Raw genomic sequence first — 17,405 nt, forward strand, 5'->3', positions numbered from 1 at the left:
TAATTTTTATATTTGATGTGAAATATGTTTTCACGTTTGAAAGTGTGTTAAAATTGTAAAAATATAAAAATTATAAGAAAATAGTGAACGAATTACAAATATGATTATGTGAAAGTATAACTCACTTTTAAAAGTTAAAGAATATTGCAGTGATAATAATAGCCTTATACACCAAAATACAACATTAAATAAAATATGGTAACACAGCATAAGCAATTGGGTGTTGACCAATGACCAGTCAATGAGTCATCCTAATTTTTGTTCAAAAGCTGAAGCCAAGTAGCTTTGTTTTGAGGCATTTGTAGTCTTACGTTTTACCTCAGGATCGACGGTCGCCGAATGAAACGGTCCGCCCATTCATCTTTACTCCACCGTACCCCTAGCCTGTACATGCTCATCCACTCCAACTAATGATCTGGCTCCAGCTTAATTTGGATGCCATCGAAGCAAGAACTGCATCAAAACATCACAATAATGTCAAAGTAAAAGTTAAATTTACTGTTACTAAACTTTATATTAAGCATATGATGTTAGAGTGTTAGAGTATTAAGTTAAAGTTGTTTGAAAATGATTATAATTTTTAGAGAGTTGACCCTAAAAAATTAGAAGTTGGTTTATGTGCGGCTACTGTTTTTCGTGCAGTCGTGTGACTTTGCACCACTATGTATGCACAAATGCAGTGTATTTAAAAAAAAAATAAATGCAGTGTTTCTTTAAGAAGTAGCACTTCTAGTAATAGTTGGTCAGAAAATTTAGACTAACAGAGCCAAATATGTTACAAATTACATAATCATGCATATAATTAGAAAATTTTAATACTCAAAAATCAAATGTAATTCATATAATAATCAAAGGACCAAAAAAGAAATTTTCTCGACACTTAATATTAATTTTCACTTTTTACAGGTAAGATTTGCATTAAAACCAGAAGTGTAAACGAATCGAATCGAGTTAAATATTTTATTATTTGATTCGAATTCCACTATTTTACTCATTCTAATAAAGTTGGATAACAACTTGTATGAGACTGTCTCACGAATTTCAATTCGTGAGATTGGTCGGATTATTAATTAATAATATTAAAGATTCGGCCACTAATAAAAAATTTGACTTATTAATTACAATTTGACCCGTTTTGTAGATTTAGACGTATAAGACGGTCTCACAATAGTGTTAACGTATAAGGTCATCCCCAATAGCATTCTTGGACACAAAGTTTAAGAAAAGAAACTGACATGTGTGTTTTTTTAAACAAATGGGAAGATGAAATTGAAGCTGTGTTTTTCTCCTGCTATTTCTAAATTTTGTCAGTCCTAGTGGGACCCACCAAATAACATAATAACTGCGCCTCACGAATCACGTCCAGGCGGGCGCGTGCACTACTTTGGCGCGTAAATTTTTTTTTTTTTTGTTTTTTAATTTTGTTTTATTTTTCCTTTTTCTTTTTTCTCTTTGCTCCTATTTTCTCTTCCCTAATCACACTTACAAAATCTCCTAAAAATTACACCAAACCCTTAGCTACTGGAGAAGTGTTAAAGTTTGAGTTGCATAGAGAGCGGGTTGACTGAAAGTCATACCACCCAATAAATATCAGCATATATGTCACGCGGCAGAAGCTAAGCCGGGAGTTGAGGAAGGAAGGATGATGATACACATACACATGCGGTGTATATGAAGAAGAGGATACACACATTTTTCAGTAAATTTAGGCTCTCTAAATTTCCGGGTTAGCCTGAGATTGAGAACGAAAGCTCTGCCAACACTGATAGGACTTTTCTAGAGAGAGATAGAGAGAGTAGACAAACAAAACCCATTTCTTTGGTGAGAAATTTAGACCACGTAAACAAATAAGGTCCATTTGTTAACGAAGGATACAGAGGAGAACACGATGCTGCGCGCTCTGGAACACTGCTTCAGTGCCATTTAATCCCATCTGCCCCTGCTTCCAATTGGGTTTTTCGATATTCTTCTCTGTAGTTGGTGTTAGTCAGTGAGAATGCAGGGCGTGGCTTCATCGTCTTCCTCGTTAGGACCGAGCTTGGAAGGAATAGACGATGTCGAGGATTTTCCATGGGTGAATTTTATTTTTATATTTATTTTTATTTTTAAATGAGTTTGAGATTATTGAATGTATGAAGAAAATGGAGGTTTATTTGGGTTTTGTTTGAATGCAGGCGAATGAAGGAGAGTCGTCCATGTCGTGGGACCGATTCAGTCATCTCTACGATCTTATGCAGATGGGGAACACCGCCTTCCGGGAGAACAGACTGGATGAGGTGAATTTTATCTCTTTCTGTGGGTGTGTAGTCTGGATAACTGGTTTTTCCAATTAGTGTTTCTATGAATCTATGATGAGCAATTACTGAATTTTGTACTGAACCGAAATCTTTGTATGTAGTTAGAGAAGGGATCTTTATTTGCAATTCAAGGACCCTGATCCATAAAACGAATTGAATGCACTGGGAAATGAGCAAAATTGGGTTTGTTTCCTTTCTGGAAATTTAATCTGGGTGTCAAATTGGTTTGCAAATCCAATGGAATTGATGAGACATTAATTTTGAAATTGAGCATCACTCATGGTTCAGTGGTTCACGGGTAGATTGAATTTTTAGTCAAAGTGGTTAATACTCTGAAAATGGAGGCAAGGTGTTATTTTTGTGGACTTGATGATATACTAGAAATTGTTCTGAAGTAGTAGTTTACTGTTCTTATCCTTAACATCCTACTCTGATCGTAATTACTTCTTCCTCTATCTCTCCTTTGATGAAATAGCGCCCATCCAAGTGACTATGAACTTCCAGTCTAGGCTTTTCTTCTTGCCGAATATAGGCTTTTAGGGGGAATTTGGTTCACGGAATGTTATCTTACCTTAGGGAATGTTAGATTGTTGGGAATGTTAAATTATTAGGAATGCTAGATTCCTGAGTTTGGTTAAAACTGAGGTATGTAATATAAACATGTTTGGTTTAGGGGTTATCTTTTTTTTTTTTTTTTAAATTTTATTTTAATACCTTTAACATATTTTCATGTATTTCATAACTTCAAAATTAAAATAATTAAATAAGACAATTGTAACATATATAAGTATATTATTTAAAAATAATTAACTAAGAGCTTGAACTTGAGAAATAAGAATTGCTTTATAAGCTAACATGACATAATAAGAAATAAAATAAAAACATATAATTACAAAATAATTAAATGTGCATGATATGTATAATAAGATAACATAAGATAACATAAAATATATATTTCATAATAATTATAATTAAAATGACAAAAGTAGTAAATATGCATGGGAATCTCATAATACCTAAGAGTTGTGAGGGAATAACATTCCCTTCAAAATCGTATGTGGAGGGCATGTTGCATTCCTAGGGGAAAGTTGTATTCCCTTAGGGAAGTAAGATAACTTGAACCAAACATGGAATGTGACATCCCAAATGTTTGGTGTATCTTGTATTTCCTTTTGGACTGGGGTATGCCCCATGTATCTGTAGTATTTGGGATAATAATAATAATATAATTTACCATTATCCCAACAATTACTGCTTTAAAATGATAACTTGTTTTTTTTTTTACATGGGTAACCATTTTGTGCTTGGATGTATTTTCGATAACTCCAAATTGAATTCTCTAGTTGCTTGAGGTCTACTTTTCTCATATGCTTTCCATTTTGCCAGGCAATCAATTGCTACTCCAAAGCTAACAATATTAAACCGAATGATCCTATCATTCTTAGCAATAGATGTGCTTCATACCTGAGGTATATTTCGTTTTGCATATTCTTTTCTTATGCAAATACACACTCTAATGCCATTTCTGCCCACTCGATTCTGTTGTTCCAAAATGATGTGATTACATCATCCATGCTAGTTAAACTCCATTGTGTTCTGGATGAATGGACTTGTTGAACAAAGTGATGGATTTCACTATTCTGATAACAATTGATAACTGCATATTTGTTATAGGTTTAGCCAGTTTCTGAAGAATAGATCTTCATCAGATTCAGAATTTAGGCCATTGAGTGGGCTGGATCCTACAACACATGCTGGGGTATGCGCTGTTGCTTGTGTGTTTAATAATCATTAACCTCCAAGGGGTGTGCATTGCTTAAGATTTTACTTTTGATTTCAGCTTGCATTGAAGGATGCTGAGAAAGTGGTGGCTTTGAGGAGCAATTCGTTAACATCCCACATATTGAAGGCAAATGCACTCATTTTGGTGAGGATATGATTTTGATATGAAGAGCAAAATCCAATTAAACAAAAACTATGTTAAAAAAGAAACCAAGTAGACACATGCATTTAAAGCATGCATGACTTAGAATGGCATAGAAGGAACATGGTTGCAACTTGCAAGTTAACTTATGTTGTGTGTGCGATCCATCTAGCATGATGAGCTGACTTAGAGCTTATTTGTACGAGTGACATTGCTTTCTTTTCTTCTGTAGCATAATGTATATATATGGGTATACACACACACACACACACACACACAAACATGCTGCACTATTACTATTGTGTGTGTGTGTTTTATTTTTATTTTTTTATTTTAAATTTTTTATTTCAGTAATCTTTTGATAGGCATGGGTTGAATGAGCATGCATTCACTGCTTGTATTTGCAAGGTTATTAGTATTTTAATTCTTTTGTATGATGATGTCCATTTTAAAAATGATTGGCAGCTAGAAAAATATGGGCATGCCCAAGATGTAATATATTCAGGCCTTCATATAGATCCATCGAGGTAATGTAGCATTGCAACAAGAAAAGTTTCTGTGGATTTTTGTTTCATTTTGTTTTTACGTATTATTTATATTGGTATCATGAGTTATATTGAACATTTATATCGCTTTCTTTTAGAAGCTGACTAATAAAATGAAATTTTTTTATTTTCTGTATCTAGCAAGCCTCTTCAGGAGTTAGAGAGATTCGTCAGTTTAACCATTGGACGGAGAATCCATGAAAGACCACAGCGCAGTGATGATTTTGATTGCACCCTTTGCTTAAAGTTATTGTATGAACCAATAACAACGCCCTGTGGGCATTCATTTTGTCGCTCATGCCTCTTTCAATCAATGGATCGATGTAAAGTCAACTTATATCTCCTTATTTCTTTGCCATTTAGATCATGCTAATTTTTAGCCCATCTCTCTCCATGTATTTGTATTACCGTCCATATATTTCTTTCGTTTAACTGTGACTGAAAAAATTTAGGTAACAGATGTCCATTGTGCCGGACGGTGCTTTTTATTAGTCCTAGAACATGTTCAATCAGGTGAGTAATTTATGGAATTAGAACTTATAGTGGATAGAAAACATGCTTAATTTCATGAACCTAAATGAAGTAATGTAGCTACTTTTCTATTTTTGAGACCATTCTATCTTCTATGTCTTTAGTGTGACACTGAATAACATCATCCAGAGGAATTTTCCTGAGGAATATGCTGAAAGAAAAGCAGAAAATGATAGTTTGATAAATCTCGGTGTTGATTTGCTGCCTCTATTTGTAATGGATGTTGTTCTACCATGCCAGAAGTTTCACCTCAACATTTTTGAGCCACGTTATAGACTTATGGTGAGTGCAGTATTTCAAGACTTTTACTTGAAAATTTTCTACTAACCAGTTTTCGCTGCATAAATATGGAGTAATATTTATGGAATGCTTTAATAACATTAGTCATTTTGTGGTCTTGTTTGGTACTTTTGAAGTATGATAGTAAGATTTTATTTTTAAAACTAACAAAAAGGAAAAAAAAAATTATGTCTCACATATTTGAAATAAATCATTAATTGCCTAATAACTTGTATGAAATAGACAAAATGATTTAAGTTTTCAATGAAACATGACCATTTTAATTCCGCTTTTTCAGTTTTTGTAAGGGTGATTGTGGCAGAGTACTTGAGTTTCTCTTGCAACCTATCACTTTGTCTCACTCAAGATGAGATGTAGATGATAGAATCAAGGATCAGATCTCAATACATTTGAAATTTTGTAGATAAGTCAGCTTGCAGAAAATGAAGTTTGGATCAATATTACATGCATGTTTTTTTTTGGGCAATTTTCATGATACTGTCATACCGATCTTATACTGAATTCCATATATTCTTCAAACAGGTGAGGAGGATAATGGAAGGAAATCATCGAATGGGAATGGTATATTATCTGTTTCAAATATTCTCCTTAAGGTATAGTTGGTGCTTCAGTTACACCCTAGTTTATGCTGAGGCATTCCGTTAATGATGTAGGTTATCATTGATTCTGCGACAGGTTCTATAGCTGAATATGGTTGTGAAGTAGAGATCACAGAGTAGGTGTTTCCCATGATATTTCTGTGCAGATGCATGCGTATGTGTGTGCATGCTTCAAAATGCTTATCTTTTGTTATTCTTACTTATGGGTTGAAAACTTCATGCCTTTATGTAGTTGTGAGCCACTTCCAGATGGGCGATTCTTTCTAGAGGTGAATACCAATTAATTTCTTACCCAATTACTTGGTTTTTGTTTGCATTGACTGGTGGATGCTGCCTTCTAGTTCATGCATGATATTCGTTTTCTTAGGGGTTCATTTTTGCTTTCAACATTTATGTCAACATATATTTGGAATATTCATGAATGTTCTGGAAATGTAAACTTAAGGAATCTTGTAACTTTGGAAACAAGAAGATAGTTATCATCCCTATTTGTATCTAGTGGAACGGTTACTGTAATTGATCAAATCTTATAACGTAAGGAACCTAGTGGAATGGTTATCGTTTTTAGTTTTGATTTCTTTTATTGTATTATTTCTTTGGCAAACAAATGCCACAGGTTGTATCAAGTGTGATATCTGGACACTGTTCCTTTTTCCTTGCAGACAGATGTGATGATGAAAAATATTAATTTATATTGATATGCAAGTTTAGTTAAGTCTGAATGTTCTAAAAAGCATATCTTTAATTGATTGATTAGTTTATTAGCTTGCTCAAATTGGCTAGTAAGCAAGAAACAAGTTGCTCACATAGTCACATTGAAGCTTGTTTCTTTCTGAACCTTCACCTTTCTTGTTTCAATGTTACATTCTACTCATTTGTCTAATAAGATGCAAATTCAAACAGATTGAAAGCCGTCGAAGATGTCGCTTTGTACGTAACTGGGATCAAGATGGGTTAGTTTAATTAAACTATTGAGCGCCTTTCAAATGCTATATCTTTTGCCATATGCTTGCTTACTTATGTTTTCTCACTGTCTTACTGAAGATATCGAGTAGCTGAAGTTGAATGGGTACAGGATATTTATCCGGCAGAAGGGACAATAGAGATGAATGAAGTAAGTTATTTTATTTAAAGATGCAAACATGCAGTTTATCTGTTTATGTAATCCTGGTTTTGCACCTTTGAGAATCGTCCACTACAAAATATTTCTGTGAATGCTATTATTCCCCCCACATTTTGAGTGGTTTATGCATTTCTTGGTTATTGAGTTCTTTCATATTATGTTTCTAGTTATTCTTTATATTGTTATATAAAGAGGAATAAAGGTCGGACTCTGTGCACAGGGAACCTCCATGGAAGACGTACTCAGCTTTATGTCTTTTTTTTTTTTAATATATAATTTTTTTTATAGATGTTGTTTCTAGGGTTTGAATCCATTACTAGTTACTAGAAGGTTAATGTGTGAGCACTTGGCCACTACAGCCCAACCTTGTTTAATGGCATCTAGCATATACTATAATCTTTGTTCTGAAAAGTATGCTTTTGTTTTTTAGAAGTTTCATATTGCCTTGCTAGGCTTTATATCTTGCCGAGTTTGAGTTCATCTAGCATCTTGACCATTGTAACTTGCTCATTTGAGGTGTTGTGATGTATATTTGATTTAATTTCTCAAATTTTATAGTTACAGGAGGTGATTAATAGGTCAGCAGCATATGCTCGAGAATGGTTGAGGCGTGCAAAAGAAGCAGCTCAAGGAGGTAAATAAATTGACGAATAGGAAGTAGAATTTTAGTAATCCTTTGTTGGTTCTTGCAGTGTTGTGGGTTCAATAGGTGTTGTGACCCATTCTTCTTGGTCTCTCTGATTCACTTGATCCCACTTGCATTCGGTGAATTATCAATAGAGCATTAAATTTTGTTGAGAATATTAAAAATGACGGTTTGTTTTCAGATCGCATGCGACTTGTGGAACTCCATAAAGCTGAGGGATTAATGCCCTCAACACGCGATCCTGAGCGCTTCAGTTTCTGGGTATAAATTTTGAAGCCAGATTCAATCTAAGAGAACTAAAAAAATAAATAAAAATTATAGATCAGTTGCTTACTGTTGTTCCCTGAATGCAGCTAGCGACAGTGGCAAATCCAAGCCCATCAGAGAGATTAGCGCTCTTACGGATAAGAGATACAAAAGAGGTATTTTCTTATTCTTATCATAATTGCATGGCACTTTTGCCGCTATGTTGCCCATGTCCAGTCCTGTAGAGCTTCGTAACACATCCACACGGTTGGTATACTAGTTTTTAGTATTAGAAAGTGAAACTTGAACGTTCAAGTGATAGTTATCCATTAGTTGTTCATATTATAAGGACCAACGTTGCTGCCAATGACTTTGTAGTTTAGTGGCACGAAGTGGCTTTCTCAAATGGGAGGTCATGGGTTTGAGCCCCAGTGGGGTAGTATTGACTCTGTGTTTCTGTAGGTTAAGAAAGTAGTTAGGAATGAACAGATACTAAATGTAGAAGCACATCTTGGACTGGAGTGTCTACACCATAATGAATCCTTTTTCCCCTTCTCGAATTTGTTTATCTCTAGCCTTGTCTATTTCTCGCTCTTTTTTCTCTTGAAGCACATCTTGGACTGGAGTGTCTACACCATAACAAATCCTTTTTCCCCTTCTCTAATTTGTTTATCTCTAGCCTCGTCTTTTTCTCTTCTGGTCTCGTTTCTATTTCAAAAATTTAGCAGGGAAGAACTGATGGACAAATAGATTATTTTTCCCCTTGTGGACATCCATGCTAATTGCACTCGATTTCTTTCTTTTGCAGAGGATAAGTCGAGCCCTTATTTTCATGAGGGCGGAGGCACAAGGCTGTCGAGTACAGTAAGCAGCGGCAAATTATACCATGGATCAGAGACGACTACCAAGCATTGTGAAACCTGATCCAAAATAACATTCAAATTATGTGTCTGCAATTAACCTATGTTAATTGCAAACACATAAACATAATATGTTTATTTATAGACACAATTTATTAATTAAAGGAACATAATAAGTTAGATGTAGATACATAATATTTGGGTCAAGGTTAACAATGCAAAATGGACTTGGTTCATGGTATAACAATTATATTGGTAAGCAGCAATGCCACCAGTTGCTAGTATGTAGTTCCACCTAATACATAATTTTATTACATTCTAATGAACAGCAATTCTTTGATCCACCTTTTAGTGGTGGATTCTAACCCTCTCCTCCCTACTGAAACTTTCTTGTTTTCCATTAAATTTATTTGTATTTATATTGTAAAACGGGTGGACACTTGTATTACAGTTGAAACTAACCAAGGAAGGACATGTGTTTCTTGAATCTCAGTTTCTTGATTCCTTCACAAACTTAACTATTCGGACTCATCGATCATCTTGCATCACCATTTGCACTTGCACACAAACATTGAAGACTTTTGCATTTTTACTTACTATGGAGTATCATATATAAGGGATAAGAGTGGAGTAGAGTGGAGTGGACTAATGGTACAAAGTATTTTTGTACTTGTACATGTTTAGGGTTGCACACTGGACTAATAGCTTCACTCCCGTGGATATAGGTACATTGCTGAATTATGTAAATTGTCTTCCTTACTTTCTGCCATTGTTATTATTTCTTGTTCTAGTTAATCTCAACATATCGGTTAGAGCACTATTGAGATGGCCAATTCAAATGCGAACTTTGAAGTATCAAAGTTTGATGGTACATGAAATTTTAGGTTAAGGAAGTCTGGGGTTAAGGATTTGTTGGCTTAACAGAGTCTTTTAAAAACCTTGAAGGTGAAAATGTTACTTAATCTGGGAGAGGCTGATTTGGAGGATTTGAAGAATTGCGTGGCAAGAACCGTCTATCTTGCAAATGAAGTTGTGTATAAAGTTTTGACCTTGGCAATTCTAAAAGAAATTTGAGATAAATTGGAGAGTTAGTTCATGGAAAAATCTTTGACAACGGTATTCTCAGAGGCCAGAGAATGTAGTATAGCTACTCCACCGCCACAATACATCTCATTGTTTACTCTTATGGAGCAATGCAAATTCAGAGGACTATGAGAATCCTTTATTTTTACACACGAGTGAGAATCCAATTGTAGTGCTTGTGACTTCTCCTTTGACATGATCTAATTACATTTCATTGAGTAGGTTGGTAAAGATGGTGTTGGAGGTCAAAAACCCGTGGGGGTTTAATCGATTGGACCATTCTCATTCCATGTAGAGGCTAAGCACAATATGCAACCTGGAGAAGATGCAATATGATAGTGAGTTCTTGGTTACTCATATTGGTTAGTGTTTCTATATTCTCTATTTTGAAAATACAAAGGACATATGGGAAGACTTTAAAAAAAAAAAAAAGATTTTTTCAAGGAGATCCAAAAGACTTCAGAGCTTCAGGATGAAGTTTACCATCATAGACAAATAATTTTAAGCATTACCGTTTATTACATAGTGCAAAATCTTGTGGGAAGAAATGAGTACACTGAGGCCACTTCTTATTTTTGAGTGCACTCTTAGATGTTCATGTGAGCTTGTGAACAAAATTATAATAGAAAGAAAGGAAGATAAAGTAAATCGATTTCTAAAAGGGCCAAATAATGATTTCATTAGTATCAAATCATGAGTTTTAGTTCTAGATCCTATGATGGTTGTCAGTAAGGTTTTTGGAATGGCAATCAAGTTGGAGAGGCAAATTAATGGTGCAACTGTTGGATATAATAATAGCGTTGTGATGCAAACTAATGCTAGTCATAGTAATCTAACAAGGACAGTGAGTGAGGAAACTTAGTTGTTGTTTCGACCCCTAATGTTGTCAATAACTTACAATCATAAAAGAATGTTCAACAACAACAACAACAACAATAGAGGCAAGTCTATTGCAAAATGCGCATTTTGTGGTATGAATGGCCTTACAATGGACAAATGCAAGAAAGGAAATGCAAAGTTTTATTGAATAGTTATGGAAAGAAAATTTTCAATAACGCTATCCTTATCCCGACAATACTCTCTCACTTTTAGGCTATGTTTGGTAAACCTAGCTGAAAAGTAGCTGAAAGCTGAAAAGTAGCTGAAAATTGAAAAGTTATAAGCTCGAAGCTGAAATCTGAAGAGCTGTTAAGCTAGCTGTTATGCTTAAAAGTGTTTGGTAAAATTAGCTTTTTGATAAGTTGATAAATGTAAAAAGACTAAAAATGACATCTTCATACAATTTAAATAGTTTTAAATTTAAATAGGTTTGTTTATATATTAAAATATAAAATAGTGAAATCAATATATTTTAATAAAATATAAAGTAAGAACATATATTTGAAACCATATAAAGTAAAACAAAATGTTTATATAATTCATAAGATTAGTTCATACAAAAATTAATGTTTAAACACAAATGTCAAATTGAAATTACAACCAAACATATTGAAGAGAAAATGTTAAAAAAGTTTAGCCAAAAAAAGTTAATTGGGAAGGGTAAATGATGTCATTTATTTAAAATAATAAGGTTAAAGATGGAAAAAAAAAGTTAAGAAACTACTAGCTTATTTTGAAACGCGTTCAAAAATAAGCTCTTATTTTAAGCTACTAGCTTATTTTAGGAACATTACCAAACAGAGCTTATAGCTTATTAGTAGCTTAAAATAAGCTATAAGTTCCTAAATAAGCTCTGCCAAACAGAGCCTTAAAAGTAGATCACGCTTCCACATCATTGAATTTGTAAATTCTTTACTATTTTTTTTAGGCAAAAGGGTCAAATGGACCAATGTACTAGCACTGATTGTTCATCCAGTACCATGAATTAAAATATGGTCCATCTAAGTCATTATACTCCTAATTATTTTTCATCTAGCATTTTTAACCTATTTCTAACAAGTAACCCATCTGATTTGTTGACATGGAAAAATAAAATAATAAAAAATGACGACATGTTATTTATATGAATGTTTTGGATGATTTTACTCTATTTCATTAATGAAGAAAATGATTTCTTACAATGAAATAGGGTAGAAATCAAAGTTGTTATATAATGTTTTAATTACAGTGCATTGCACTACTGTGTATGTATAGTGGGGTATCCAAAGTTGTTCGGCAATGAAATTCCATGAAAATCGATATATGAAAATTAAATATAATAACTTAAGATATTGTATTGGGTAAATTTTATTATTTTTAAAAAATAATTTAATTTTTATATATCGATTTTCATGGAATCTCATTATCGAACGACACTGAATACCCCACTATACATACAAAGTACATTGTAGTTGAAACTTTATATAGCAATTTTGATTTCTGTCCTATTTCATTGCAAGAAATCATCCAAAAATACAATATCTTAAGTTATTCAATTATCCAAAAATCCAAAAATATTAATTTATTTTTAAATTAAAATAAAATTTACCCAATACAATATCTTAAGTTATTATAAAAATAATTTAATTTCATATATTGATTTCTATGAAATCTCATTGTTGAACGATAGTGAATACCCCGTCATACATACACTGTAGTTAAAACTTTATATAGCAATTTTGATTTTTACCCTATTTCACTGCAAGAAATTATTTTTTTCATTAATGAAATAGGGTAGAAATCATCCAAAACATCCATATAAATAACATATCATTTTTTCTAATTTTATTTTTCCATGTCGTCAAATTAGATAGGTTACTTGTTAGAAATAGGCTAAAAATGCTAGATGAAAAATAATTAGGAATATAATGACCTAGATGGACCATGTTTTAATTCATGGTGCTAGATGAACAATCAATGGTAGTAAATGAGCCTATTTGACCCTTTTGCCTTTTTTTTTATTTTTTTTTATTTTTTTTATCACTGCAATACTCTTCCACTTTCAAAAGTAGTCTTACTCGCTTTTTTATATTATAAATATAATAATAAAATACTACCTCCGTCCCAAAATGGTTGTCTGGTTCGTTTAACGAGGCTTGACTGAAGTAATTTTTAATCCAAATTTTTATAATATTAAGTTTAGCATTAATATATAAAATTTATATATTTAAAAACTACATTAAAAGTACTACTAAACACAAAAAATTAAATTTAAAAATAATAAAAAATTACTAAAGAAAATAAGCAAAGAAGAAAGAGTTGGTTTGACCAATGAATAGTAAATAGGACAGATAAAATAAGACAGATGGAGTAACAAATAAAAAATAAAGAAGGAAATAAAAGTCAATTACAAACTTGCTATTATAGCAAGCTCGCAAGCCACATAAGCTAACAAAATAAATAAATAAATAAATAAAAATCAGCATTATTTTTCACATCATCTTAAAGGAGTTTACTTGCTGGGATAAGCATAACCTATAATTAACAAGATATAACAATGTGCTTATCTACGGGAATATGCTTATTACTAAAGAAATAACCGCTTCTAACATACTCAATAAAAGCTAAATGACTTTCTAGCCCTTATGATGAGTTGGCTGCTGTTGATCTTCATTAAGCTTAAGCTATTGTTGTTGCCTGTACTTTAATAATTTCTTCAAATCAATTAAATTTGAAAGGATAAATGAACGCATTTTGAATATTTTGTATCGAATTTGATCAATTTAAAAAGTATGGAAAGACTACTAGTGACGGAAATGATAATCAATAAAAAGGAGTAAAAATGTAAAGTGATATAAGCACAACATAATTTACATGTAAAACATTTTACTATATATATGAAACGCCCTTCTTCTTCTAAGTTCCCATCACTTTACTTTGTCTTTTGGTGAGTGCTGCAAAACAAATTCAGCATCATTGCTATCACCACATTTTTGGGTATAGAAAGTAAAAAAGAATGTTAGTTAGCATAGGTAATTAATTAGAGCATCATTAATTGTAGTTCTTGCAGTTGTGACGAAGAAAAGAAGATGAGAGGGAAGGAAAAAAAAAACGGAAATCATGATTGCCCGGAAAAAAATGTTAGAAAAAAGGTATTTACGCGCCTAGAGGGCTGTGCAGAACACACATCCTCTGGGCTCGCCTAGTGTGCTCAACGCACGGCAGAACACAACCTCCGGGCTTTTTCTCTTTTCTACCTTCCAGGTCCTACAAAAAATCACTCCTCTTGCAAATATAATTTCTTATCTCTCCTCTCTCCTCTCTCCTCCAAATAATCATCTCTCACCTACAACATATTAAAAAAATCAAGAAAAAACTTCTATTGTGAATATTCATACACAGTTAGGTATTTGATTATCAGAGTGATTATAAAAATTACATCCGCTCGACAAATTTTTCTCCTCAATTGGATAAGTAATTTGAGCTTATTTGTTAGTTGGTAGTTAAATTAATTTATTTTTTTAAAAAGAAAAACCTAATTTCCAAATTATTTTTTTAATACTGACTCTATTACAATGTAGTATAATATTTATCCATACATCCTTTTCTTGTGACTTTTCATTTAAGAGATTACAAGTTACTTGACTATTCATTATTTTTAGTGGCACCAAACATAAAATTTATATTTTGCAGGTTTTTCCCAGGAAAGAAAGTCTTCTCATCCCTATGGTTTCTCCATGACTAAACAAATAGAACAAGAGTGCACGTTCTTCCCAACATGCTCCCAACAAACTAACATCTCCATTTTCCTATCTTCAAATCCCATATTTCACAAACATTCCTTTGTTGAATCTTTTGCTTTCTTCTTCTCCTTTCAAGAACTTCATTTCACATTAAGCATTCCTCATTCTAAACCACAATGCCGTTCATCCCCTTCATCTTAATGTTTCTCCCATCAGTTTTAGCAGAAGTTAAGGAAGCTCAGTTCACCCCTGCTGACAATTATCTGATAGACTGTGGTTCCCCTTATACCACTCTGCTTGATGATGGCAGGACCTTCAAGTCTGATCCTCAATCTGTTTCTTACTTATCCACTGATGAAACTATTCTAGCTTCTACCAATTCTATTCCCAAATCCCCCTCTCTTCCTCTATACCTCACTGCAAGAATCTTTCATCGTGAATCGATGTACAGATTTCTTGTTTTTCGCCCCGGCTGGCATTGGGTTCGTTTGTACTTTTATCCCGTTTCACATCCTAGTTATAATCTGACAAAAGCTGTGTTTTCTCTCACTGCTGATGATATTGTCCTCCTTCATGAATTCTCTGTGAAGGGTAATAGAGGTGGTGAAATGGCAGTGTTTAAAGAGTACCTGGTTAACATTAGTTCGACAAAGTTTACACTAAAGTTTTCGCCTTTGAAGGATTCGGTGGCTTTCATCAATGCCCTTGAAGTTGTTTCTGCACCGGATGATCTCGTCCCTGATTCTGCTGCTGCTGTTTCTCCTGTTGGGGATTTCGATGGCTTGCCCGAGCACGCGTTTGAGGTGAGCTATAGAGTCAATGTTGGGGGGCCGATTCTCAGTCCTAAGAATGACACATTGGGGAGGACATGGCTGCCTGATAGCCAGTTTATGACATTCCCACAAGGGGCTAAAAGTGTGTCTGTCTCTCCGAAAACCATAAAATACCCGGAGGGTGGGGCGACCACTTTGGTAGCCCCGAATTGGGTGTATGCCACGGCTGATCAGATGGTGGATGCTGGGGTTTTGGAGCCAAACTTCAACCTTACATGGGAGATGGATGTAGATCCCGGGTTCTCGTACCTGATAAGGCTGCACTTCTGTGATATTGTGAGCAAAAGCCTAAATGAGCTCTACTTCAATGTGTATTTCAATGGGATTTTAGGAGCTTCGAATCTCGATCTCTCAACGCTCACTTCAGGCCTGGCTACCCCTTACTACAAGGACTTTGTGCTGAACGCCACCGCCATTTGGAACAGCACGATCATCGTTCAAGTCGGCCCCGCTTCCAACCTTCAATCGAGCCCCCCCAACGCCATACTTAATGGCTTGGAGGTTCTTAAAATGAGCAACTCGGATGGGAGCTTAGACGGGGTCTTCTCTTCTGCGGTGGAATATGGAGGTTTGATTCCGAGGTCTAATGGAATGAGGATCGCAGCTTCGGTTGGCTTAGCAATGGGATTGACAGCAATAGTATTGCTAGTGTTTGGGATTCTTAGGTGGCAAAGAAGGCCTAAAGGATGGGAAAAGCAGAAAACTTTCTCTTCATGGCTTCCACTCAATGCTAGTTACTGTAGTTTCATGTCTAATTACTCCTCCACTGTTTTCTCATCCGGGCTCAACTTAGGAAGGGTATTCACCTTCAATGAAATCAAGCATGCAACCAAGAACTTCGACGAGAAAGCAGTAATTGGAGTCGGGGGATTTGGGAAAGTTTACCTTGGAGAGCTAGAAGATGGCACAGAACTTGCAATAAAACGAGGCAATCCGTCTTCGTCTCAAGGGATAAACGAGTTCCAGACCGAAATACAGATGCTGTCGAAGCTAAGGCACAGACACCTTGTCTCGCTGATAGGCTATTGTGATGAGCAGGCCGAGATGATCCTGGTGTATGAGTACATGTCGAATGGCCCTCTCCGGGACCACATCTATGGCTCGGACACGAGCCCTCTGTCGTGGAGGCAGAGGCTCGAGATTTGCATAGGTGCAGCTCGGGGGCTGCACTATCTGCACACCGGATCAACCCAGGGGATAATACACCGCGATGTGAAAACCACAAACATCCTCCTGGATGACAACTTGGTCGCGAAAATGGCCGATTTCGGCTTGTCTAAAGCCGGGCCTTCTCTGGAGCAAACGCACGTCAGCACTGCGGTGAAAGGCAGCTTCGGATACCTCGATCCAGAGTACTTCAGAAGGCAACAACTCACGGAGAAATCAGATGTTTACTCGTTCGGAGTAGTCCTTTTCGAAGTTTTGTGTGGCAGGGCTGCTCTTGACCCTGCACTGCCTCGAGAACAGGTGAACTTAGCTGAGTGGGCACTGCAGCAGCACAGGAAGGGGCTCATCGAGAAGATCATCGACGCTCATCTTGCAGGGACAATAAGCGCAGAATCATTGAGGATATTTGTACAAGTTGCAGAGAAATGCTTGGCAGAATATGGGGTTGATAGGCCTTCCATGGGAGATGTGTTATGGAACTTAGAGCATGCTTTGCAGCTTCAAGATTCATCATCTTCACAAGAGAAAGAAGAGAAGATGATTGGTATCTCTGAGGATTCTGGAGTTGTGGTTGCCTCTCCCATCTTTAATGGAAGATAATAGTATCCCCCCATCCACATCTTTAATTTTCCTTTGATTATCTTTGGTTT

At 34.9% G+C, this 17,405-nt stretch overlaps 2 protein-coding genes across 2 annotated transcripts; both read left to right on the forward strand.

The window, feature by feature from the left end:
• Positions 1 to 1,626: 1,626 nt before the first annotated feature.
• Positions 1,627 to 9,563, forward strand: LOC116009888 (LON peptidase N-terminal domain and RING finger protein 1). Its single transcript, XM_031249071.1, has 18 exons — positions 1,627 to 2,074; positions 2,175 to 2,276; positions 3,684 to 3,766; positions 3,972 to 4,056; positions 4,138 to 4,224; positions 4,687 to 4,748; positions 4,908 to 5,089; positions 5,219 to 5,279; positions 5,402 to 5,579; positions 6,120 to 6,158; positions 6,251 to 6,312; positions 6,429 to 6,465; positions 7,100 to 7,149; positions 7,241 to 7,310; positions 7,878 to 7,953; positions 8,147 to 8,226; positions 8,319 to 8,387; positions 9,020 to 9,563. The coding sequence occupies exons 1-18, from the start codon at positions 1,997 to 1,999 to the stop codon at positions 9,077 to 9,079; spliced, it is 1,461 nt and encodes a 486-aa protein (XP_031104931.1). The 5' UTR covers positions 1,627 to 1,996; the 3' UTR covers positions 9,080 to 9,563.
• Positions 9,564 to 14,931: 5,368 nt separating this feature from the next.
• LOC116010769 (probable receptor-like protein kinase At5g61350) lies at positions 14,932 to 17,367 on the forward strand. Its single transcript, XM_031250279.1, has one exon. It carries the CDS (start codon positions 14,932 to 14,934, stop codon positions 17,353 to 17,355), a length of 2,424 nt encoding a protein of 807 aa, XP_031106139.1. The 3' UTR covers positions 17,356 to 17,367.
• The last annotated feature ends 38 nt before the right edge of the window (positions 17,368 to 17,405 follow it).

The sequence above is a fragment of the Ipomoea triloba genome, chromosome 2, assembly GCF_003576645.1.
Source record: "Ipomoea triloba cultivar NCNSP0323 chromosome 2, ASM357664v1".
NCBI lineage: Eukaryota > Viridiplantae > Streptophyta > Magnoliopsida > Solanales > Convolvulaceae > Ipomoea > Ipomoea triloba.

Excerpts from the sequence above, each read along its gene's own strand:
- LOC116009888 (XM_031249071.1), top strand. The coding sequence starts at position 1,997 with ATGCAGGGCGTGGCTTCATCGTCTTCCTCGTTAGGACCGAGCTTGGAA. Across the intron at positions 3,767-3,971 it reads AGATGTGCTTCATACCTGAG|GTTTAGCCAGTTTCTGAAGA; the intron begins GTATATTTCGTT and ends TATTTGTTATAG. Across the intron at positions 7,311-7,877 it reads GGACAATAGAGATGAATGAA|TTACAGGAGGTGATTAATAG; the intron begins GTAAGTTATTTT and ends CAAATTTTATAG.
- LOC116010769 (XM_031250279.1), top strand. The coding sequence starts at position 14,932 with ATGCCGTTCATCCCCTTCATCTTAATGTTTCTCCCATCAGTTTTAGCA.